Raw genomic sequence first — 27,579 nt, 5'->3', positions numbered from 1 at the left:
CCCAGTGCAAATCTTAACATCTTTAACTCTGCCACATCCAGCTCTGACTCCTGCCTTTTCGACAATGCTACCATCTCCAACCCATATAACATAGCTGGTCTCACTACCCTCTTGTAGACCTTCCCTTTCACTCTTATTGGTACCCGACTGTCACAAATCACTCCAGACACTCTTCTCCACCCATTCCATCTTGCCTGTACTCTCTTCTTCACCTCTCTTCTTCACCTCTCTTCCACACTCACCATTACTCTGAACTGTTGATCCCAAGTACTTAAACTCATCCACCTTTACCAGCTCTACTCCCTGCATCCTCACCATTCCTCTACCCTCCCTCACATTTACACACATATATTCTGTTTTAGCCCTGCTGACCTTCATTCTTCTCCTCTCTAAAGCATATTTCCACCTCTCCAGGGTCTCCTCAACCTGGTCCCTACTCTCACAACAGATCACAATGTCATCTGCAAACATCGTAGTCCACGGGGCCTCCTGTCTAATCTCATCTGTCAACCTGTCCATCACCACTGCAAATAAGAAAGGGCTCAGAGCTGATCCTTGATGTAATCCCACCTCCACCTTAAAGGTATCTGTCACTCCCACCGCAGTCCTCACCAATGTCACACTACCCTTGTACATATCCTGTACCACTCTTACATACTTCTCTGCCACTCCCGACTTCCTCATACAATACCACAATTCCTCTCTAGGCACCCTGTCATATGCTTTCTCTAAGTCCACAAAGACACAATGCAACTCCTTCTGACCTTCTCTGTATTTCTCCAACAACACTCTCAGAGCAAATATTGCATCTGTAGTGCTCTTTCCTGGCATGAAACCATACTGCTGATCACTAATCATCACCTCTCTTCTTAACCTAGCTTCCACTACTCTTTCCCATAACTTCAAGCTGTGACTGATCAATTTTATCCCTCTGTAGTTAATGCAGCTCTACACATCACCCTTATTCTTAAAGATATGTACCAAAACACTTTTTCTTCACTCCTCAGGCATCCTCTGACTTTCCAAAATTTCATTAAACAATCTGGTTAACAATTCCACTGCCATTTCTCCTAAGTACCTCCATGCTTCCATTGGGATGTCATCTGGGCCAACAGCCTTTCCATTCTTCATCCTCTTCATAGCTGTCCTTACTTCCTCCTTGCTAATCTGCTTCACTTCCTGATTCACTATCCCCACATCATCCAACCTTCTCTCTCTCTCTCATTCTTTTCATTCATCAGCCATTCAAAGTACTGTTTCCATCTACTCAACACACTCTCCTCACTTGTGAGTACATTTCCCTCACTGTCCTTTTTCACCCTTACCTGCTGCACATCTTTCCCAGCTCTGTCCCTCTGTCTAGCCAATCGGTACAGGTCCTTTTCTCCTTCTTTAGTGTGCAATCTCTCATACAACTGTCTATATGCCTTATCCTTAGCCTTCGCCACCTCTCTCTTTACCATGCACCTCATCTCCTTATACTCATGTCTACTTTCTTCATCTCTTTGACAATCCCACTTCTTCTTCGCCAGCCTCTTCCTCTGTATACTCTCCTGTACTTCCTCATTCCATCACCAGGTCTCCTTGTCCTCCTTCCTCTGTCCAGATGTCACACCAAGCACCTTTCTAGCAGTCTCCCTTACTAGCTCTGCTGTAGTTACCCAGCTATTCGGTAACTCTTCATTGCCTCCCAGTGCCTGTCTTAACTCTTCCCTGAACTCCACCTCATAATCACCCTTTTTTAACTTCCACCATTTAATCCTTGGCACTGCTTTCGCACTCCTCCTCCACTTCTTGATCACCAGCATCATCCTGCAGACCACCATTCTATGCTGCTTGACTACACTTTCCCCAGTAATCACTTTACAGTCTCCAATCTCCTTCAGACTGGCCCTCCTACATAGGATAAAATCCACCTGTGTGCATCTTCCTCCACTCTTGTATGTCACCCTATGCTCCTCCCTCTTATTAAAATACGTATTCACCACAGCCATGTCCATCCTTTTCGCAAAATCCACAGTCATCTGACCTTCTGCATTCCTCTCCTTAACACCATACCTACCCATCACTTCCTCATCCCCTCTGTTCACTTCACCAACATGCCCATTGAAGTCCGCTCCAATCACTAGTCTCTCACCCTTGGGTACACTCAACACCACTTCATCCAACTCACTCCAAAATTTTTGTTTCTCATCCATCGCACACCCAACTTGTGGAGCATATGCACTAACAACATTCATCATTACACCATCAATTTCCAGCTTCATAAACATCACTCTATCAGACACTAAGATAAACTATATCCCTAAATGTGTACAAGTACCAGTTCATACCCTACATCTCCATCCTCTCCCTTCTACACTTACTTCCTTATTTATATCAATTCATCTCCCTTGGCTTTCTCTCTAAATGTACCATAAGCCTGCTTTTCTCTCACTTCATATTGCAATTCTTTTTTTGTATTATACTAACTTACCTTTAGTTTCTCTATAAACTGGCAAAACGTTCTCTAAACATTAAATCGTCATATCAATTGTATCTATTCTTAACAAATGTTTTCATGTTATGTCTAATTTGGTATAATTATTTAAACTGTAGCTGTTTTTGTATTATTTTTAAAGATTGTAAAATTATTGGTCTTAAAATGTTTTCTAATACTTTGGAGCTTTTCTCTCTGGGTCGCCAGTGAAAATGGGCTCCAACCAATAATCAAACATCAATAACTAATAAATAAATAAATAAAAATATACATTGATTACTTACATTTCTCTTCCATTGCCAGACATTTTAAATCCACCAAATGGACTCTGAGCATTTAAAGCATTGTAGCAATTTATCCTGTAAGACAGCAAAAGAAAAACTTACATAAGTGTGTCCTATTAAACAAGTAATAAGGCTACATCTAAAAGCAAAACATGATATGCATGTTTCCAGTGTTTCTCCATCACAAACAGAGAAATTTAATTTCATATTCACTTTTAAGGATATAGGTTCATAGGTTCATAGGTAGGTACTAGGCTATTGGCCCTAGGGCCTATATAAGCCTAGCCAAAAAGGTGCCCTGGCTTTCGCCACCCAAGAAAATTATTTTCTTGTGCCCCTGTCAAGCAGAGCCACTGAAGTGATCCCTGGGGTGAATTTCCTATCTCCCATCCAATCATCAAGATTTTTATTGAAGAGTGCAAATGAGGAGCTTTGTTTGATCTACATAGGTAGTTTGCTCCAGAGTATGGGAAGTCTCTGGGAACATGAATCTATCCCTCCAGCATGTCCTGTTTATTGTGGTGATATCATTTGGTTCTGTATATTTAGTGCCATTGTGCTGAAACTCAGAGCAGATTTGAGTGTTGCTACTGAGATTCATGACATAGCTATATAATGGTTTTTTGGTTGTCTTTAGAATCAGTGGCAATTTTGTTTTCATAACTAGCTTTGGAGGATTTTGTTCAACATGACTAATATGCATACTATTATTGTCAGCTGACAGCTAAGCAGCAGCAATGTACCGTAATGGGAGCTGTATATATACATGGATGTAAAACATAATAATGTAAAAAACATAAACCAATTTAAAAAGTAACAAAACAGAGCCAGGTATTAGCTAACTATTCAAGAGCTATGCAAATACTAGATCATCAGAAGTGAAATCGATCTGCAGCCTCTTCAGAAAGGTTGCTGTATATATGCTTGTGTGAGTGCATGCAGTGTGTGTGTGTGTGTGTGTGTGTGTGTGTGTGTGTGTGTGTGTGTGTGTGTGTGTGTGTGTGTATGTGTGTGCGTGTGTGTGTGTGTGTGTGTGCTCATGTGTGTGTATATGTTTGCACGTATGATGCCAAATAAAGCCTTTTTTACCTCATCAGTATACCCATAAAGGTTTGGGAGGTTGGCCTAAGGTGTTTGCCTTACACACAAGGTGCAGGGTTTGAGTCTCACAAGGGATAATTGGCTAAGCTTAAAATGGCTCGCAAGGGCAGTTAGCTTAGTACTAACCTATAAAAATTTAAAAAAGTCATAGGTATTCAGAAGTCATGTAGCTGAATCAGTGGTATGGCCTTAAAGTGTCATTTGCATATATCCCATGGGCCTCTACACAGTGAAGACCAGTTTGGCTGAGTTTTTCTTACGTTTTTTTTTTCTGATTGGTTTGTCTGTGTGAGCTTTTTGCCCCTTGCTTTGGAAGATTCAAATATCAAGATATTCCCTTAACAAACCCATTATGTTCTAAAGCTAACAGAAGAATGTCCCATGTATCATATAGCATGAACTCCATTATGACCATCACCACAATTTTACATAGAATACTGGTCATGATGCTGCATGTAAAACTGTCTAGGGTCTGACATGCCCCCCCCCCCAAACACACACAGCTTGTGAACTACTACTAACATGCAAAAATTTTGTTCAACATGACTGATATGGATTTAATTAGTTTTACCTTGAGATCCCACAGAATTTGAGTTTTTAATTTTATTTTCACAGCATTTGTCATATTTGGTCTATAGGGGATATCTCTTCTTGTCTCCATAGCACTCTGGCATAGTTCATTGCATATTGTAATGTTTGTATCTCAGTTTCTTGCCAATTACATTCATTATATTGATTTATGGGCGTTAAAAAATATTATGATCTGCTATTTCATTCACTTCACACTTACTTAACAGGCAGTTAGCTTGATTATCACCCCACCCCTTTGCCCCTGGAGTCCTTTAAAGTGCTAATTGCCGTTTATTGTGCAATCAGTCATCTGGAAGCATTGTAAAATATCCCACAGCAATACAGAGCTTTTTTAGGTTATTTTTATATTTGCACCAGGGAGAGCAAGCCAGACCTTGATAAATACCCTTATCTACCAAAATATGCACATTAAATTTTAATAAAAAATAGACTGAATGGTAGGAGTAAAGATGCTGAAATGATGGAAGTGCGGCATGAGCCCAGAATCTTCCCTGAGTGCACCTTTATTAGCATGGATGGTTATGGGACCTTAGTACTGATGTCAAACAGCATTTTAGGGGAGAAGAGCTACGAAAATAATTGATGTGTTTCTGTGCCATTTATGGTATGTGTCTGCTAAACTGTGTTTCATAGTAACATGCAGTTCTATGCCTTCATGCAGATTCAAGGGTACACAGCACCTGTCTTCAGTTTACAGAGTAAGAAGGCTGCTGGGATGTGTCCATATGGATCTACTTCTGAAGAGCAGATCAGGAGTTTCAACAGACGGCTAAGAAACCAAAATGTAGCAGTCATCCTGGATACCTTTTCTTGCCAATCCATAATTGCATGACTATGTAATATTCTTTTAATCTTTCTACCTATCAAGGCAGCATCTCTGCCATATAGCCCCTAGATGAAGGCCCTGTTTACAACACCAAACAAAAGTGCATGAAGGCAATAACAGAAACAATGTTACATTAGTTTGATTTGTACACCAAGATGTTTACTTATGTGTGTGTGTGTGTGTGTGTGTGTGTGTGTGTGTGTGTGTGTGTGTGTGTGTGTGTGTGTGTGTGTGTGTGAAGCATATTTCATTTATACATGATGCTCAACTTTTTCAAAGAACATGGGAAATAAACCATGAAGACATTAATATAACTAGAATCAACTAAAACAGAAAAAATGCACTGCACAACACAAACATGGGTGTAGTGGATGTTGTAGATGTGGATAACACTGGTATAAATGAAGTTGTGGTCCATAACCCTCATCTCTCACTGTCTTTTTGGGGCTAAACTCTGGGCTAGGCTTGTAAGGGCCCAGGGCCATTAGCCTAGTAACCTCCTATGATCCTGTAAATGGCTCACACGCATATGCATATTAAGCTATGAGGATGACAAGGATGTAGTGCCCAGTCGCTATGAGGATGATGAGGATGTAGTGCTCAGTCACTATGAGGATGGCGAGGATGTAGTACCCAGTCACTATGAGGATGATGAGGATACAGTGCCCAGTCACTATGAGGATGACGAGGATGTAGTGCCAATCGCTATGAGGATGACAAGGATGCAGTGCCCAGTCTGTAAAGAGGTGATTCCTCATGGAGTGCTTGTCTGGCACTAAATAACATTCTGAAAAACTATGCTCCCAGTCAGTCTTTACAATCCAATGACCAAAAACTCCTATCTGTCCGCAAACCTATCAAATATGCTGGGCATTGTCTGTAATCATACCATGTTGCTAAGGCCTGGAACTCTTTATCTCTATCCATCAGGTCAACATCCCAACCCCCACCCTACCCCAGCCTTCAAAGCCATTCTGAAAGAGGTGATTTCTCGTGGAGTCAGGATGAATGTATGTATAAGGATGAACTGGAAAATTAACCTGGTATGCCTCTTACCCCTCTGATAGATTCACCTGATGTGCTTGTTACCCTTCTGGCAGATTAACCTGATGTGCCTGTTACCCCTCTGACAGATTCACCTGATGTGCTTGCTACCCCTCTGGCAGATTCATCTGATGTGCTTGTTACCCCTCTGGCAGATTCACCTGATGTGCTTGCTACCCCTCTGGCAGATTCAGCTGATGTGCTTGCTACCCCTCTGGCAGATTCACCTGATGTGCCTGTTACCCCTCTGGCAGATTCACCTGATGTGCTTGTTACCCCTCTGGTAGATTAACCTGATGTGCCTGTTACCCCTCTGGTAGATTAACCTGATGTGCCTGTTACCCCTCTGGCAGATTAACCTGATGTGCTTGTTACCCCTCTGGCAGATTAACCTGATGTGCTTGTTACCGCTCTGACAGATTAGCATGATCTGCTTGTCACCCCTACTTCTCTATTCAAGTGATAGAAATCCATGGAACAATAGGCAGACATTGCACTGGACTGGGTTGACCCAGGTGCAGAGGAGTACATATTTAGACAGACGATCATCACAGATTTCATTGAACTCAGGGGGCACACAGCTGTGCTGTCTGAGTCAGTACATTCAGTCATTTATTGAGTCATGCACTACTCAGATTTAAAGTAACAAAAGCAAAACAAAAAAAAGAAAAGAAAAGATAGAAAAAGAAAGAAAGAAAAAACAACCTATTCCATTTTTAAACTCTTTTACAGTGTTTCCAGCAGTGTTTTCAGTGGCTGACTCAATATATCATTTAATAAGCCATCTGTACTTAAGATTACACTATAGTGTTTCCAAACGTATACTGTTTCATATTCTGCTACCATATATCACTGTTCATTACATGCTTAACTATGAAGGGGATAGTATCAAGCTCTCTCACTCCCAGTGTAGATCTTAAAAATGACTGCTTTAAAACTATTGCAATTCTTTTTATGAGAAGTTTTTAAGATGTTTGTTTAGATGTTTCAAAAAAAGCTCTCCCAAGAGTCCATGATTTTACAGTGTTGTGTAATGCTTCCATCCTTGTTTCTGTTCCACTGCCTCTACAGAGTTAGATTTAATTTGAATTTTTCATGTATTGCATCAATGTATCATTGTATCTCTGTCACTATAGAAATATTACTTATAGAGCATGCAAAATGCATTTACATCTTTATGGTTGCATTCCTTGTGTTTTTTAGAGCTAATGCCTCTGTGATTCCAGCTGTAAAAACAAAATGAATGTACTTTAAGACTGTAAATGCTTTGTGCAGGTTTACAAAGTTTGGTGTCATGTAGAATATAATAAAACTATGAAATCTTACTGGCAAAAGTAAATCTAGGTTTCACTATGACTGACAAAGGTTACATGCCTCATACAATTCCCTACAAAAATCTGCTTGATGCTATAAGCCTGAGCATATATTTTTCCTTGAGGTGTACATGTGCTCATAGCTGCATAGCTCTTGAGTGAATGAGAACAACTTAAAATTTAGGCAGCAAGTTCCCAAACCTGTTTATTTTCTTATTCTCATCATAATGTTATTGCACTATAGAATAACAATGACCACTAACTGATTTAAAAAAAAAAAAAAAAAACTGCTGGACTTCATTGTGAGATGGCAAGTTTGCATACTGCAAAACCCTATACATTTAGAAGAAGGAATTGCTCCCACATAAAAGTGATCTACAGCATCAGAGAACTACCATTCTGATCAATTATGCTCAAGCAGCTGTAATATGCTAGCTCTGCCATGGTCATCCTTCACACTTATGGCCAGTTTAGAATGTCCAAGCTATCTATTCCATGTATTGGAGTGTGGGAGGAAACCTGAGCATCCAGAGAAAACCCACATGAACACAGGGAGGACATGCAGGCTTCACACAGAGGGCACCCCAGCCAAGAATTGAACCGAAGAACCTCTTGCTGTGAAGTGATAAAGCTATCCATTGCACCATTGTGCCGCTCTGAATCTAATTCAAATGACAGCATGAAAATGTATGCAAGTTTGCATCAAGATTGTTAACACAGTGTAGTTCATACAGGCCTAACGACTGCTACATGTAGTTCATACAGGCCTAATGACAGCTACGTGTAGTTCATACCGGCCTAAAGACAGCTACGTGTAATTCATACAGGCCTAACGACAGCTATGTGTAATTCATACAGGCCTAACGACAGCTACGTGTTACGTGTAGTTCATACAGGCCTAACGACAGCTACATGTAGTTCATACAGGCCTAACGACAGCTACATGTAGTTCATGCAGGCCTAACGACAGCTACATGTAGTTCATACAAGCCTAACGACAGCTACGTGTAGTTCATACAGACCTAACAACAGCTACGTGTAGTTTATACAGGCCTAAAGACAGCTACGTGTAATTCATACAGGCCTAACGACAGCTACGTGTAATTCATACAGGCCTAACAATAGCTATGTGTAGTTTATACAGGCCTAATGACAGCTACATGTAGTTCATACAGGCCTAACGACAGCTATGTGTAGTTCATACAGGCCTAACGACAGCTACGTGTAGTTCATACAGGCCTAACGACAGCTATGTGTAGTTCATACCGGCCTAAAGACAGCTACGTGTAATTCATACAGGCCTAACGACAGCTACGTGTAATTCATACAGGCCTAACGACAGCTACATGTAATTCATACAGGCCTAACGACAGCTACGTGTAGTTCATACAGGCCTAACGACAGCTACATGTAGTTCATACAGGCCTAACGACAGCTACATGTAGTTCATACAGGCCTAATGACAGCTACGTGTAATTCATACAGGCCTAACGACAGCTACATGTAGTTTATACAGGCCTAAAGACAGCTACGTGTAATTCATACAAGCCTAACGACAGCTACGTGTAATTCATACAGGCCTAACGACAGCTACGTGTAATTCATACAGGCCTAACGACAGCTACGTGTAGTTCATACAGGCCAAACGACAGCTACGTGTAATTCATACAGGCCTTATGACAGCTACATGTAGTTCATACAGGGCCTAACGACAGCTACATGTAATTCATACAGGCCTAACGACAGCTATATGTAATTCATACAGGCCTAAAGACAGCTATGTGTAATTCATACAGGCCTAATGACTGCTAAATGTAGTTTATACAGGCCTAACGACAGCTACGTGTACTTCATACAGGCCTAACGACAGCTACGTGTACTTCATACAGGCCTAACGACAGCTAGGTGTAATTCATACAGGCCTAACGACAGCTACGTGTAATTCATACAGGCCTAACGACAGCTACATGTAGTTTATACCGGCCTAACGACAGCTACGTGTAATTCATACAGGCCTAACGACAGCTACATGTAATTCATACAGGCCTAACGATACTACTCAGAGACAGCTCCAAGTGGTCCTGCAGAGTGGTCCTAGCTACAGAGAACTGAGAAAAGCAACTACTTTCCAGATTTAAGTATTTTTTCTGTGTTTTTTACTTAGAATACCTTCTCTTGCTTATTTTAAACAAGCTTATACTGTTTTTTTAACTGTTTGCTGCATTTTATAGTATCTGCACTTAAAAGTTTACCTGGTCGAAAATTAATCGAAAATCTGTGTTTGTTTGTTTGTTTAATTTAACTATTGAGGCTGCCCACTAAAGTGTGCTAGCCTGTGTAACTGATTTATTGCTGCCTTCTGTATTTCTGAGTGTTTTCTATCTAAAAACAAAAAAATAATCCTTGTTTTCCCACCTCTCCTCGACTAGTTAAGACCAGTTTACATGCTTTGCTGTATTCTGGGCTGTGGTGTAGTTCCTGTGTTGTCCATTACCTTACTTGGATAAGAAGGAAGTTTCTTTGCTCACCAGTGGGAGTGGGGAGCCTTGAGCAGCCTATCTGTCCCTGAAGGAAGTGACCTCAGCACAAGAGCTGTAGTAATTGGTTGTTTTGGAACATTTTTAGCTCTTTTCACGTTCCCTGTTTAAAATCCACATTAGAGCGGCTTTGCGCGATTGTGCACATAGCGCAGCGCCGGTTAAACTTTTCCTTGCTCCGCCAAGTCTGCTCTTCAAATCTTCCCTTAGAAAGCTCTACTCTTAGAATAACCAGTCTACTCATTATATTATAAGCATAGCACTTGTTCTCTAAGCTACTCTTCTAAGCAAGCACTCTCAAACTCAAGTAGCACTACATCCACCTACCACCCCAACCACTTCCCTTAAAGGCACAGCACTCTCTTATAATATTCTAGTATGTCGAGTGGTAGATTGCTAGCATCTTCTCCTGCTCAGCTGGTTAATCTGGGAATCTTGAGACAATGCTATAATTGTCTCATGTACACAGACAACCCTCTCCTCCTCCCAACAAACACAAATACATGTGAGAGATGCAACTATATAGCCAAAATGGAGGCTGAACTCTCTCAACTCAGGACTGGCAAGACCAGACAGGAGGAGAAGGTAACCACACACACAACAAACCCAGTCACACATAGATCTACCCCAACTGCAAATCAAGCACATAATAACACAAAAACATACTCGGAGGCTCTATTAAAAAACTTACCAAAACAACAGAGGCTCCCAAAGCAGACACCCAAAAATCCACCACCTCAAAACATAACACATGCAACACATACTTCAATAAATCAGTGTGTCAATAAATCACAGCCCTTAAGGCCAAACACTATGCCTGATACACTAGTGATAGGTGACTCTATAGTCAGACACACTGACGTCCCACTTACCAGGCTGAGCAAGGAGATGGTAACAGTAAGCTGCCTATCGGGGGCTAGGATCCGCCATATAACACATGCACTCAAGTCACTCAAAAGCACGTACAAATATGACTCCATCATTGTCCATGCCGGCGTGAATGACCTGAGACGTACCTCCTTGGACTACATGAAAAGAGACATTGAGGAGCTCTCTGATTATGTAGCCCAGGCTGGTATGACCTAACCCTGAGCAGCATCCTGCCCTCACCAAGAAGGATGCCACAATACAAAGACAAGATGATCAGCTTTAATAATTGGCTCAATTACTGGTGTCATTCTAGGGGGATCCAATGTCTGTCTGCTTGGGATGACATGCTGGACAAGCCACGCTGCTTCGCAAGGGACGGCTTGCACCTGTCACCACTGGGCTTCCGGATATTGGCTAAGGCTCTTGCCACCCCCATAGTGCCTTTTTTAGGCAAGGCTCAAAAGACGAACCCACCTCCTTAGAAAACAAAAATGGAAAAAAATTAAGGGTAATGCTGCTCAACGCCAGAAGTCTAAATCTCAAGATGCAGGCTCTCGAAGCACTCCTCAGTATGAAGAACATCAATGTCTGCGCTGTAACCAAGACCTGGTTCAAGGCTCCTGAGAGCACCCCAGCGCTACCAGGCTTTACCTCGTATCATGCTTTTCGGCCTCAAAACCCAGGCCGAACCACAAAGGGAGGGGGAGTGTCCATATTCATCAAGGATACCCACATCTCTAGGTTAGTGGCAGCTCATGAAGCATCGAAGACCATCCAGGTGCAGCTAACCGTAGGCAAAACTGCTATACAACTGGTTGCATGTTACAGACCACCCTCCCAATCTCAAGAACCCCACTCAGCCTTCCTGAAGACATTGGAAGATATGAATGTCTCACCAAATACCATCATATTGGGAGACTTCAACTACCCTAACATAGACTGGGTGCACTATTCTGGCCCTAACACCCTAGCCCAAAGGTTCCTGGAATTCATAAACTCAAATGCAATGGAACAGCTAGTCACCTCTCCCACAAGGGGGGATAATATACTAGACCTGATCATCGCAAATATGGGGACAAAATGCTCCACACCAGAAGTATTTCCCTCACTGGTGAGATCTGACCACAAACTAATCACCCTTGATATACATTTACCACCTCCACCCCCAGCACAAAAGACTACAGTGAGAAACTTCTCAAAAGCCGACTTTACACTTCTCAAGACTGAGATGGTATCATTTAAGCCCTCAGGGCCAATGGAAACCACATCCCACAATGCTGAATCCTACACAAATGCTTTCTACGGACATCTCCAAGAATGCATGGATCGTGCAATCCCAAATAAAACCAAGACCCTCTACATCAAAGGAAAGCATCCTGTCTGGTGGACCCCAGCCATAAACAAATTGTATAACAAAAGAAGGAAGCTACTGCAAGACAGAGCAAAATCCCATAAAGGGAAGGCATCTCTGATCAGCACTAGTAGAAAGCTACGTTCTCTCATAAAAATATCCAAGGCCAACTTTGAGAGAAAAATCGCCAAGGACACTAAAGATAACCACAAGGCATTCTTCAGTTATGTTAGAAACCTGGGCAGAAACACTCAGATATGCTCAGAGTTAGTACACAACGACAAAAATTTACCGAACCCACAGATATTGCCAACATTCTGGCAGACAGGTTCAGTGCAAATTTCTCCCCTCCCTCACCTCCAAAAGAAGAAATACTTATCCCAGCTGAATGTAACCTCCCTGTCATCTCTGATGTCCAGGTGAGAACCGCCCTCAACAAAGCAAAAAACACAGCATCTATGGGACCTGATGGTATCCCTGGCTGCGTGATATGCGAACTCCAAGAGGAGCTAAACCCGCATATAAAAATGTTATTTAACCTTAGCCTTACTACAGGATATGTACCTGAACACTGGCATACAGTAACAGTGGTACCACTCCACAAGGGAGGCTCCACTACAGACCCTGGGAACTACCGCCCCATAAGCTTGACCAGCCTGGTTTGCAAAGCTATGGAAAGAATTATTATGGAACTCATAAACAACAACATTGGGGACCTACAGACACTTGATCCCACCCAGTTCGGCTTTGTAAAAGGCAGATCCTGCCTTTTGAACCTGGTTGACTTTTTCGAAACAGTCACTAGAGCCATTGATGAGGGCAAGGCAGTCCACACAGCCTACCTGGACTTGGCTAAAGCCTTCGACACAATACCCCACTCGGGGATCATAGAAAAGCTAAACAGCTTAAAAGTAAATCCATATGTCACAAGATGGGTTGCAAACTGGCTAAAGCACAGAACCCATAAAGTCAAGATTGCGGGAGCCATGTCAGACTCAAAGCCAGTCACAAGTGGTGTCCCACAGGGCTCTGTCCTGGGACCCCTCTTGTTCGGCATTTACTTCTCAGATGTGAAAGCAAACATGGGAGGGTTGTGGCTGACAAAGTTCGCAGATGACTGCAAACTAGGCGCCATAGTCGATACACCAGCTACCACATACATCCTACAGAAAGGCCTCACCGAAATGGACAACTGGTGCTGGAATCACGGTCTTAAACTGAATGCCAAGAAATGTACAGTCATCCCCTTTGGGGAAAAACAAAATACCCACAAATTATTACATAGACAGTAACCCACTGAGTACCAAAAAAGTAATCAGAGACCTGGGGACCCAAGTTGATAGTGACCTCTCATTTGACACCCACGTTGCCAAAGTGGTTAGAAAGACTTTCTACCTTGCCCACCTTATCATGAAGGGGTTCACATCCAGATCAAAGGAGGTCATTGTGCCCCTGTACTCCTCCCTTATCAGGCCCATGATTGAGTACAATGCCCCATTTGGTATGTACCTCACCGGGCACTTACAACAGCTGGAGGGACCCCAGAAGTACCTCACCAAGAGGATCAAGTGTTTACAACATATGTCATATGCTGCCAGGCTAAAGAAACTCCAGCTCTATTCAGTAGCATACCGCCTGCTCAGAGGTGATCTGTGTCTGACATATAAGGCCATGTCCAACCAGGAATTGATGGACATACTCCACCTCATAAAATCAAAATCCATAAGAACCACGAGAGCCAAAGATTTAAACCTCAGTACAAACATGAATAGAACATGCTGGAGGGACAGGTTCATAACTCAGAGGCTTCCCATACTCTGGAACAAAATCCCAGTCCATGTTAGGCAGAGCCCCTCACTGACTCTCTTCAAGAGAAATGTTGACGAGTGGATGGGAGATCATAGGTTTATCCTGGGGGTCACCCCTGTATCGCTACTTAACAGAGGCACAGTAAACTAATTTTAATAAGTAAGGGGGTCTTTAATGTGTCACTACTAGACAAAGGCACAGTATTCTAAATTTATTCTATACACCTTAGTACCACTACATGGGGTGGCGAAAGCCACATCTCTAGGGCTAGGCTTGCAAATGCCTCAGGGCAGATAGCCTAGTACTAAACTATGAAACTAAACTATGAAACTATACAGGCCTAAAGACAGCTACGTGTAATTCATACAGGCCTAACGACTGCTACATGTAGTTTATACAGGCCTAACGACAGCTACATGTAGTTTATACAGGCCTAGTGACAGCTACGTGTAGTTCATACAGGCCTAACGACCGCTACATGTAGTTTATACAGGCATAATGACAGCTACATGTAGTTTATACAGGCCTAACAACAGCTACATGTAGTTTATACAGGCCTAACGACAGCTACATGTAGTTTATACAGGCCTAACGACAGCTACATGTAGTTTATATAGGCCTAACGACAGCTATATGTAGTTCATTCTGGCCTAACGACAGCTACATGTAGTTTATACAGGCCTAACGACAGCTACGTGTAATTCATACAGGCCTAACGACAGCTACATGTAGTTTATACAGGGCTAATGACAGCTACATGTAGTTTATACCGGCGTAACGACAGCTACATGTAGTTCATACCGGCCTAACGATAGCTACATGTAGTTCATAACAGCCTAACGACAGCTACGTGTAATTCATACAGACCTAACGACAGCTACATTTAATTCATACAGGCCTAATGACAGCTACGTGTAGTTCATACCGGCCTAACGACAGCTACATGTAGTTCATAGCGGCCTAAAAACAGCTACGTGTAGTTCATACCGGCCGAAAGACAGCTACATGTAGTTCATACCGGCCTAACGACAGCTACGTGTAATTCATACAGGACAAAAGACAGCTACGTGTATTTCATACAGGCCTAATGACAGCTACGTGTAATTCATACAGGCCGAACCACAGCTACGTGTAATTCATACACACCTAACGACAGCTACATGTAGTTCATACTGGCCTAACGACAGCTACGTGTAATTCATACAGGCCTAAAGACAGCTACGTGTAATTCATACAGGCCTAACGACAGCTACGTGTAATTCATACAGGCCTAACGACAGCTACATGTAGTTCATACCGGCCTAACAACAGCTACGTGTAATTCATACAGGCCTAAAGACAGCTACGTGTAATTCATACAGGCCTAACTACAGCTACGTGTAATTCATACAGGCCTAACGACAGCTACGTGTAATTCATACAGGCCTAACAACAGCTACATGTAGTTCATACCAGCCTAACGACAGCTATGTGTAATTCATACAGGCCTAATGACAGCTACGTGTAATTCATACAGGCCTAACGACAGCTACATGTAATTCATACAGGCCTAATGACAGCTACGTGTAATTCATACAGGCCTAAAGACTGCTACGTGTAATTCATACAGGCCTAATGACAGCTACATGTAATTCATACCGGCCTAACGACAGCTACGTGTAATTCATACAGGCCTAATGACAGCTACATGTAGTTCATACAGGCCTAACGACAGCTACATGTAATTCATACAGGCATAATGACAGCTACGTGTAGTTTATACAGGCCTAATGACAGCTACATGTAACTCATACAGGCCTAACGACAGCTACGTGTAATTCATACAGGCCTAACGACAGCTACATGTAGTTCATACAGGCCTAATGACAGCTACGTGTAATTCATACAGGCCTAACGACAGCTACGTGTAGTTTATACAGGCCTAATAACAGCTACGTGTAATTCATACATGCCTAGTGACAGCTAAGTGTAATTCATACAGGCCTAACGGCAGCTACATGTAGTTTATACAGGCCTAACGACAGCTATGTGTAATTCATACAGGCCTAACGACAGCTACGTGTAATTCAGACAGGCCTAACGACAGCTACATGTAGGTCATACAGGCCTAACGACAGCTACGTGTAATTCATACAGGCCTAACGACAGCTACGTGTAGTTCATACAGGCCTAACGACAGCTACGTGTAACTCATACAGGCCTAACGACACCTACATGTAATTCATACAGGCCTAGCAACTGCTACATGTAATTCATACCGGCCTAAAGACAGCTACGTGTAATTCATACCGGCCTAAAGACAGCTACCTGTAGTTCATACCGGCCTAAAGACAGCTATGTGTAGTTTATACAGGCCTAACGACAGCTACATGTAATTCATAGAGGCCGAACGACAGCTACATGTAGTTCATACTGGCCTAAAGACAGCTATGTGTAGTTTATACAGGCCTAACAACAGCTACATGTAGTTCATACTGGCCTAAAGACAGCTACGTGTAAATCATACATGCCTAAAGACAGCTACGTGTAATTCATACAGGCCTAACGACCGCTACATGTAGTTTATACAAGCCTAATGACAGCTACATGTAGTTTATGCATGCCTAACGACAGCTACTTGTAGTTTATACAGGCCAAACGACAGCTACATATAGTTTATACAGGCCTAACGACAGATACATGTAGTTTATATAGGCCTAACGACAGCTACATGTAGGTCATACCGGCCTAACGACAGCTACATGTAGTTTATACAGGCCTAACGACAGCTACATGTAATTCATACAGGCCTAACGACAGCTACATGTAATTCATACAGGCCTAGCGACAGCTATGTGTAGTTCATACCGGCCTAACGACAGCTACATGTAGTTCATACCGGCCTAAAAACAGCTACGTGTAGTTCATACCGGCCGAACGACAGCTACATGTAGTTCATACCGGCCTAACGACAGCTACATGTAGTTCATACCGGCCTAAAGACAGCTACGTGTAATTCATACAGGCCTAAAGACAGCTACGTGTAATTCATACAGGCCTAACGAAAGCTACATATAGTTTATACAGGCCTAATGACAGCTACATGTAGTTTACACAGGTCTAATGACTGCTACATGTAGTTTATACAGGCCTAACGACAGCTACATGTAGTTTATACAGGCCTAATGACTGCTACGTGTAGTTCATACAGGAGTAACGACTGCTACATGTAGTTTATACAGGCCTAATGACAGCTACATGTAGTTTATACATGCCTAATGACAGCTACTTGTAGTTTATACAGGCCTAACGACAGCTATATGTAGTTCATACCGGCCTAACGACAGCTACATGTAGTTTATACAGGCCTAACGACAGCTACGTGTAATTCATACAGGCCTAACGACAGCTACATGTAATTCATACAGGCCTAACGACAGCTACATGTAATTCATACAGGCCTAATGACAGCTAAGTGTAGTTTATACCGGCCTAACGACAGCTACATGTAGTTCATACCGGCCTAAAAACAGCTACGTGTAGTTCATACCGGCCGAACGACAGCTACATGTAGTTCATACCGGCCTAACGACAGCTACGTGTAATTCATACAGGCCTAAAGACAGCTACGTGTTATTCATACAGGCCTAATGACAGCTACGTGTAATTCATACAGGCCTAACGACAGCTACATGTAGTTCATACTGGCCTAACAACAGCTACGTGTAATTCATACAGGCCTAAAGACAGCTACATGTAATTCATACAGGCCTAACTACAGCTACGTGTAATTCATACAGGCCTAATGACAGCTACGTGTAATTCATACAGGCCTAACAACAGCTACATGTAGTTCATACCGGCCTAATAACAGCTACGTGTAATTCATACAGGCCTAATGACAGCTATGTGTAATTCATACAGGCCTAACGACAGCTACATGTAATTCATGCAGGCCTAATGACAGCTACGTGTAATTCATACAGGCCTAAAGACAGCTACATGTAATTCATACAGGCCTAACGACAGCTACATGTAGTTCATACAGGCCTAACGACAGCTACATGTAATTCATACAGGCATAATGACAGCTATGTGTAGTTTATACAGGCCTAATGACAGCTACATGTAATTCATACAGGCCTAACGACAGCTACGTGTAATTCATACAGGCCTAACGACAGCTACATGCAGTTCATACAGGCCTAACGACAGCTACGTGTAATTCATACAGGCTTAACGACAGCTACGTGTAGTTTATACAGGCCTAATGACAGCTATGTGTAATTCATACAGGCCTAGTGACAGCTAAGTGTAATTCATACAGGCCTAACGACAGCTACTTGTAGTTCATACAGGCCTAACGACAGCTATGTGTAATTCATACAGGCCTAATGACAGCTACGTGTAATTCATACAGGCCTAACGACAGCTACATGTAGTTCATACAGGCCTAACGACAGCTATGTGTAATTCATACAGGCCTAACAACAGCTACGTGTAGTTCATACAGGCCTAACGACAGCTATGTGAAATTCATACAGGCCTAATGACACCTACATGTAATTCATACAGGCCTAGCGACTGCTACATGTAATTCATACTGGTCTAATGACAACTACATGTAATTCATACCGGCCTAAAGACAGCTACTTGTAGTTCATACCGGCCTAAAGACAGCTATGTGTAGTTTATACAGGCCTAACGACAGCTACATGTAATTCATACAAGCCTAACGACAGCTACATGTAGTTCATACTGGCCTAAAGACAGCTACGTGTAGTTTATACAGGCCTAACGACAGCTACATGTAGTTCATACCGGCCTAAGGACAGCTACGTGCAATTCATACAGGCCTAAAGACAGCTACGTGTAATTCATACAGGCCTAACGACAGCTACATGTAGTTTATACAGGCCTAATGACAGCTACATGTAGTTTATACAGGCCTAATGACAGCTACATGTAGTTCCTACAGGCCTAATGACAGCTAAATGTAGTTCATACAGGCCTAATGACAGCTACATGTAGTTCATACAGGCCTAATGACAGCTACATGTAGTTCATGCAGGCCTAACAATAGGTATGTGTAGTTCATACCAGGCTAAATACAGCTATGCGTAATTCATATAGGCCTAGTGACAGCTACATGTAGTTCATACATGCCTAACAACAGCTATGTGTAGTTCATATAGGCCTAATAATAACTACATGTAGTTCATATTAGCCTAATGACAGCTACATGTTGACTTGTGTAAAAGAGTTTAAGGATTCTAGTCCATGGTATAAGTCAAACTTAAATAACACCAGTATGGGGAAACTAGAATAACATACGCTGGGAAAGGAAAAAAGCCAAGATTTATACTTCCCCCATAGTACACACACCATAGATGTATTTTTCTTTAGTTATGGGAGTGGGGGGCATAAACGTTCCTGACATAATGTATTTGGGGCGAGTTGGCATCCTTGGAGATGTTTTCGATGATAGAGTAGGACTACATTTATTGTGACCAGCTAGGAGAATGAACCGGTAATAGTCAAAAATGTTGCCAAAAGTGGGAAAATTCCTAGTTGGCAAAATAACAGCCTTAAGAATGACTGAAAATAAAATTACTACAAAAAAAAATGGGCACAGTGAGCTAAAAAAATGGTCATACATTTCTTTAATCCAGCCTAATTGTGAGTAACATTTAATAATCTAAAAGAAATATGAAACGAATCAAGCATTAATAAGGAAATTAAATTGCAGTAAAAACACTCAAAGTTCAAACAATGTACTTCTAGGCACAGTATAAGCTTGGCCTTTTAATTCTAAATGTGAATATATTAGCAAACCTCAGTCTTTGCACAACCTAATTGCACAATAAAGAAGTAAGAAAGAAAATCATTCTGTCTCAAAATGAGTACTATTACTATTAATAAATACAATGGCTTTCTCCCATGAAAATCACAAATGAATTTATCACACTTAGATTGATCCATCATTTAGCTTAACGCTGTGACTTAAGCAACTAGATTTATAGGATAACACTCTATCACTGTCCGTTTGAGTACTGTTTTAACATTGTGTCAGTAGTCCACTCTTCAAATTTTCCCTTAAAACTACCTTCCTCGAACTATACTACTGATCTAATCAGCGTATCCTATAATTAAAAAGATCATCTCTACTTGACTCCAAGTAGACTATTCTCTATCTGTTAAACGTAGCACTTGCTCCTACAGTACTTATTACCTTGATACGGCACTCTTGTCATAGATAGTACCCCAAAAAGGCAACCCCCCATTTCTCGGTCACCCACGTCCCCCGGAATCTTTTTAAAGTTTTTTTTGTCTATTCCTTCTAGCATGTCGAGGGATCAGTTGCTAGTGTCCTCTCCTGCTCAGCTGGTGAACCTGGGAATATTGAGGCAATGTTACAATTGCCTCATGTACACAGACAACCCTCTCCTCCTCCCACAAAACACAAATACATGCGAGAGATGCAACTATACGGCCAAACTGGAGGCTGAGCTCTCTCAACATAGGACTGGCAAGACCAGTCAGGAGGAGAAGGTTACCACACACACTATAGACCCAGTCTCACATATTACCATTACAACCTCAAATCATACACATAAACACACAAAGACATACTCGAGGCTCTGATCAAAAATCTACCAAAACAGCAGAGGCCACCAAAGCAGACACCCAAACAACCACCACCTCAGAACACAACACCTGCAACACATAGACCTCACAGTCAGAGTGTCAAACAGTCACAGCCCTTAAGGCCAAACACAATGCCAGACACACTAGTCATTGCTGACTCCATAGGCAGACACACTGGCGTCCCGCTCACCAGACTGAGTAAGGAGAAGGTCACAGTAAGCTGCCTGTCGGGCGCTAGAATCCGCCACATAACGCAAGCACTCAGGTCTCTCAACAGCAGGTACAAATATGATTCAGTCATTGTCCACGCTGGTGTAAGTGACCTGCGACGTACCTCCTTGGACTACATGAAAAGAGACATTGAGGAGCTCTCTGATTATGTAGCCCAGACAGGTATGACCCTGACCTTGAGCAGTATCCTACCTTCACCAAGAATGATGCCACAATACAGAGATAAGATGATCAGCTTTAACAATTGGCTTAAACACTGGTGTCATTCAAAGGGGATCCAGTGTCTGTCTGCCTGGGATGACATGCTGGACAAGCCACGCTGCTTCGCAAGGGACGGCTTGCACCTGTCACCCCTGGGATTCTGGATATTGGCAAAGGCTCTTGCCACCCCATAGTGCCTTTTTAGGCAAGGCTCAAATTCTAAACCTACCACCCTAGAACACAAAAAGGAAAAAACTAAGGGTAATGCTGCTCAATGCCAGAAGTCTAAATCTCAAAATGCACGCACTCGAGGCCCTTCTCAGTATGGAGAACATCGATGTCTGTGCTGTGACAGAAACCTGGTTCAAGGCTCCTGAGAGCACCCCAGCGCTATCAGGTTTTACCTCATATCATGTGTTCCGGCCCCAATATCTGGACAATACCAAGAAAGGAGGGGGGGTATCCATATTCATCAAGGACACCCACACCTCAAGACTGGTGGCAACGCACGATGCATCTGAGACCATCCAGGTGCAATTAACCATAGGCAAGACTGCTCTGCAAATTGTAGCATGTTACAGGTCACCCTCACAAACTCAGGAACCTCACATGGCCTTCCTGAAAACACTAGAGGGGATAAATGTATCACCAAACACCATCATACTAGGTGACTTCAATTACCCTAATATAGACTGGGAACACTACTCAAGCCCAAACACCCTAGCCCAAAAGTTCCTGGAATTCATAAACTCAAATGCCATGGAACAACTAGTCACCATCCCCACAAGAGGAGATAACATACTTGATCTCATCATCACGAACATGGGAGCACAATGTTCAACACCGGAGGTGTACCCCTCACTGGTGAGATCAGACCACAAACTAATCTCGCTGGAGGTCCTCATCCCACCCCCACCTGAAATAAAAAAGACCACAGTAAAGAACTTCTCAAACGCCGACTTCACACTTCTAAAGACTAGTGTGGTCTCCTTTAAGGCCCCGAGCAGTGGAAAACAGTACTCAAGCCGCTGAATCACTTACAAATGCCTTCTACCAGCACCTGCAGGACTGCATGGATAAGGCAATCCCAAGCAAAACAAAGACTCTTTGTACCAAAGGCAAGCGTCCAGTCTGGTGGACCCCAGCCATAAACAAACTCTACAACAAAAGGAGGAAGCTACAACAAGATAGAGCAAAATCCTTAAAAGGTAAGACACCCTTGATCACTATAAGTAAAAAACTAAGAGCTCTCATAAAATCATCCAAAGCAAATTTCGAGAGAAAACTAGCTAAAGACTCAAAAGACAATCATAAGGCCTTCTTTAGCTATGTTAGAAACCTGGGAGGAAACTCCCAGATATGCTCAGAGCTAGTTCAAAATGATGTGAAGATTACTGATCCTACAGACATTGCCAACATACTGGCTGACAGGTTCAGTGCAAACTTCTCCCCTCCCCAAAGGAGAGATATCTATACCAAGCGATTGCAGCCCCCAAACATCTCCAGCCCAAGTGAGAACTGCTCTCTCCAAAGCAAAAACACAGCATCCATGGGACCTGATGGTGTCCCGGCTGTGTGCTCCATGAACTCAATGAGGAATTAAACCCACAGCTAGGACAGCTGTTTAATCAAAGTCTTACCTCTGGATACGTACCCAGGAGTGGCGCACTGCAACTGTGGTACCACTTCACAAAGGCGGTGCCTCCACCGACCCTGGAAATTACCGCCTATTAGCTTGACAAGCCTTATCTGCAAAGCCATGGAGAGGATCATAATGGACCTCATAAATAAAGACATAGGAATTTGCAGACTTTGGATCCAACCCAGTTTGGCTTTGTCAAAGGCAGATCATGCCTTTTAAACTTGGTTGACTTTTGAAACAGTCACCAAAGCCATTGATGAGGGAAAGGCAGTCCATACAGCCTACCTCGATCTGGCTAAGGCCTTCGATACAATACCCCATTCGGGTATCATTGAAAAACTCATCAGCTTAAATGTCAACCCATACATCACAAGATGGGTTGCAAACTGGCTGAGTGACAGAACCCACAGGGTCAGAGCTGCTGGCGCCATGTCAGACTCAAAGCCTGTCACAAGTGGTGTCCCACAGGGCTCAGTCCTGGGCCCACTCTTGTTTGGCATCTACTTTTCCAGTACAAGCAAACACAGGAGGGTTATGGCTGACAAAGTTTGCAGATGACTGCAAACTGGGCCATAGTAGAAAACACATCTGACACAGATATCCTTCAGAAGGGTCTCACAGAAGCGGATAACTGGTGCCAGAGCCACGGCCTAAAGTTAAATGCCAAAAATGCATAGTCATACCCTTCGGGAAAAACAAGGTTACCCTAGCTACCAAATAGGTGGCAATCCACTGAGCATAGAAGAAGTTATCAGGGACCTGGGGACCCAGGTTGATAGTAGTCTGTCATTCGACACCCATGTAGCTAAAGTAGTTAGGAAGACCTTCTACATTGCCCACCTTATCATGAAGGGATTCTCATCTAGATCAAGGGAGGTCATAGTCTCCCTTTACTCATCACTCATCAGACCAATGATTGAGTACAATGCCCCATTCGGAATGTAGCTAACCCGACGCTTGCAGCAGCTGGAGAGGAAACAAAAGTTCCTCACGAAAAGGATAAAGGGTCTCAAAATCTGTCCTATGCTGCCCGACTGAAAGAACTCCAGCTCTATTCAGTCGCCACCGCTGCTCAGAGGTGACCTTTGCCTAACATACAAGGCCATGTCAAACCCAGATTTGATGAATATGCTTCACCTCAAAAATCTAGATCCATCAGAGCCACAAGGGCGGAGACTTAAACCTTGACACGGCTATTAATAGGACGTGATGGAGGGATAGATTCATCACCCAAAGACTCCCTATGCTGTGGAGCAAAATCCCGGTACATGTGAGGCAGAGCACCTCGCTGGCCTTGTTCAAGAGAAATCTTGACCAATGGATGGGAGATCGCAGATATACCCCAGGGATTACCTCAGTGTCACTGCTCGACAGAGGCACAGCAAAATAATGGGTATAGTTCCCCATACTAAAGGGGTGGCGTAAGCCACAAAACGATGGGCTAGGCTTGTAAATGCCCTCGGGCAGATAGCCTAGTATGAACCTATGAACCTATGAACCTATGTAATGGGAGGAACTTATTTAAAGCTGCTTCTGCAGATTATAAAAGGTAGCAAACAACCCTTCTCTATGCTAGTCATTCTTACATTGCACCTTGATGTCATATAGTTGTGAGGATTATCACACACTTAAATAGTAGCTCTACTGATTTATTTACTTTTATTTTATTTATTGCACTTCAGTGACTGGGTAGCTGGTCTGGTCTACTGATCCCTTTCAGCCATGACCCAGACTGTAACTGAGCAAAAGCAATACACGACAAAATTTAGCAGCAAAAATTGAATAGCAAAGCAAAGAAAAGCAATGCAATGCATTGATAAATCAGTAAATTATGTAGTAGATCAGTAAGTGATCATATAAAGTAGAATAAGGTGCAGACCAAAGAAGTAAAGGAAAATTATTAAGCTAAAACAAGACTTTATATACATTATTTCTAATGTGTGTAATTTCCTAACAGAACAGTGTAAGAAACTTCTCTGTGTGGAAGATTTTCAGTCCATATATCTCTAGTTAATCACTATATTAATCAGATCTGACAATAATAGTAGAAGTAGCAAACTTAAACTTGTCTTAAGTCAAAACAAAACAAAAAATAATAATAAAAAATATATAATTGTACAGCATGACTAAGTATTCAAAAGTAATCCAAGCAAGGCAGGCAGTCTGTTTCCAGTCGAAAATCTGTGTAGGTCATTTTTCCAGTATTACAATAGTTTGTACACAAAATGGTTGGTTTAATTATTAAGGTGCTTTCCTTGCAGTTACAAGATATGGGATTTGATTCTTACCTTTGGAAGGGAAATTGGCTAGGCTTACAAAGACCTACAAAGCCAGCTAGCCTAGTTCTTACCTATAAACTTTACCTGTTGCTGAATATCTTGCTTTAAATGTTTCCAGTGTCTGTTGAGGTATTATAGCAGACGGAAGATGGCTTCATGTGGCAGTAATTCAGCGAAAGCTCTTTGTGCATTACAGTTTTGAAATGTGGCCCATGAGTGGAAATGCATCTTTGTTAGACTGTCGAAGTGAGTATGATAGGTCATTAATGGATGAAGCTGACTTAAGTAGAGGGCAGTGTTGAAGGTGAAACTTTTTGTAAATCTTTGGGACCAGAATAACTGAAGACCTTGCATGTATCATTAAAACTGCTTATGAAATCACAGAGATGAGTGTTGTTACTGGTAAGTCAAACAAAACAGCAGACTTTCTAAGTTTGTAGATCTTATCAGTTGAGCAGAGAAACAAGATAAGTAGTACATACTCCAGTCTGGGTATGAGGACGTTTCTGACTGTCACATGTTGAGCTATGGTGGATGAAGACAGGAATATGTTAGCAAAGCTTTAGTTGATCTGGAGTTTTGGTAACAACTCATTCAGTGTGCATCGTTAAAAGAGGGATTACAATCAACACTGATCTCTAGGTGCTTTGGCAATGTGACATTAGATATAACATTGTTTGAGTGGTCTTTTATTCTAATTGGTGAAAGCTTTGTGAGTTTTTGGCAGCTAATAAATAACAATAGGCTAAATGTATTGGTGCTGATGATGAGTTGGTTACTTTGTTCAGATACAGAGGTGTACGAATTGACTTTGTAGTTTATCTCGTAGGTCTTGCTTGTATTTATTTAGCTCAAGCCATAACTGGATTCCATGTCAAAGGCTGAGGCCATAATTGTACTATAACTGACTCTCAATAGTGCTGAAGCAGTGAGAAAAGGAGGGGTGGAAGGCAGTGTCCAAAGCCATCTAATCCATCTGGGATGAGGGGGGTAGAGCAAACTCCTTCTCTGGTTTGTGATTATGAGATGGATTGTAATGTTAGGGATGTGGCCTAATGATGAGTTCTGCGACCTTTAACCTAGTGACATCAGTGATTGGGAATGTTCATCCATGTCACGGTTGGCAGGCAGTTAGTGTATGAGATACCTGGAAGCTTAGGATTAGGGATTTCTCCAGCTATTACAAAAATAATACTATCCTGTTGCCAGTTCCATTGGCTTAGATGAATCAACCATAATGACTGTGACCCAGGAGACTTGGAATTTGATTACTGGCTTAGGCACTAGTTGGAGAAGGAATGGGGGAATGAATAGTATTTGCCCACTCATATCCCTCTCCAGGAGAAAGACAGGGAGGATGTGCTTGTAGGGTGTGTCACTCTTTGTTGTTGCAATGAAGACTGCATCTAAGGATGAAAGCTAGGACAGGTGTACATGTAAACTTTGGTGGTGTGTCCAATTTGAGGTAAGGACGGGGACGACCATAAAACATGCTAGATAGCATGCAGTAGCCTACAATAAGAAATGCTGGCATGCATGGGGCAGTTTGTCCACCTAGCCAAGTTAAATGTCTTCTATGTCCAACTATGGTGTCTCTCTGACACAAGTCCATTCACCTTGCCAGAAACTGGAGGCATTGGCAATCCTTATTATCATGGTTACAACTATGCACTAGGATCTATGTGAATTGAGGCTGAGTAGGGGTACATAAAGTGTGGATTGAGGCTGAGTAGGGGTACATGGAGTATGGACTGAGGCTGACTAGGGGTACATAGAGTGTGGACTGAGGCTGAGTAAGGGTACATGGAGTGTAGACTGAGGCTGAGTAGGGGTACATGGAGTGTGGACTGAGTAGGAGTTCATGAAGTGTGTATTTAGATTGAGTAGGGGTACATGGAGTGTGGATTGAAGCTGAGTAGGGTGCATGGAGTGTGGAATGAGTAGGGGTACATGTAGTGTGGATTGAGGTTGAGTAGGGGTACATGGAGTGTGGATTGAGGCTAAGTAGGGGTACATGGAATGTGGATTGAGGCTGAGTAGGGGTACATGCAGTGTGGATTGAGGCTGAGTAAGGGTACATGGAGTGTGTATTGAGGCTGAGTAGGGGTACGTGCAGTACATTGTGTTGCCACAGATCTTCAGTCCAGCATGTCATAATAAAAAAGACATGCTGTGCACTGCTGGCTTAGTGATCTAGATGCATCGAAGGGATAAAGCTGTAAGTACAATCTGGCTTACCTGGAAACAATTAGTAGCCTGGGCAGTCCAGGGGTTGGCCAGGTAGAGTCTCTGCCTACTCATCCATTCTAGACAAAAAGGTCAGAGGTGTTTGTCATGTAATGCATCATGGCATGGCATCTGATTTCCATTGGAAACTGAGATCTTATCAGAGGG

At 42.5% G+C, this 27,579-nt stretch overlaps 1 protein-coding gene across 1 annotated transcript in view; it reads right to left on the bottom strand.

Annotated features, from left to right (window-relative positions):
• ALDH1A2 (aldehyde dehydrogenase 1 family member A2) overlaps positions 1–27,579 on the bottom strand; it is a 445,853-nt gene that overhangs the window by 10,732 nt on the left and 407,542 nt on the right. Inside the window, exon 12 of the mRNA XM_044078904.1 lies at positions 2,764–2,838. Coding sequence (XP_043934839.1) covers positions 2,764–2,838 — 75 coding nt within the window. The remainder of the gene's footprint in view (positions 1–2,763; positions 2,839–27,579) is intronic.

This window comes from Protopterus annectens, chromosome 7.part1, assembly GCF_019279795.1.
Source record: "Protopterus annectens isolate FY-2018-M chromosome 7.part1, PAN1.0, whole genome shotgun sequence".
Classification (NCBI taxonomy): Eukaryota; Metazoa; Chordata; order Ceratodontiformes; family Protopteridae; genus Protopterus; species Protopterus annectens.
This window is presented reverse-complemented; position numbering and strand designations above follow the sequence as displayed.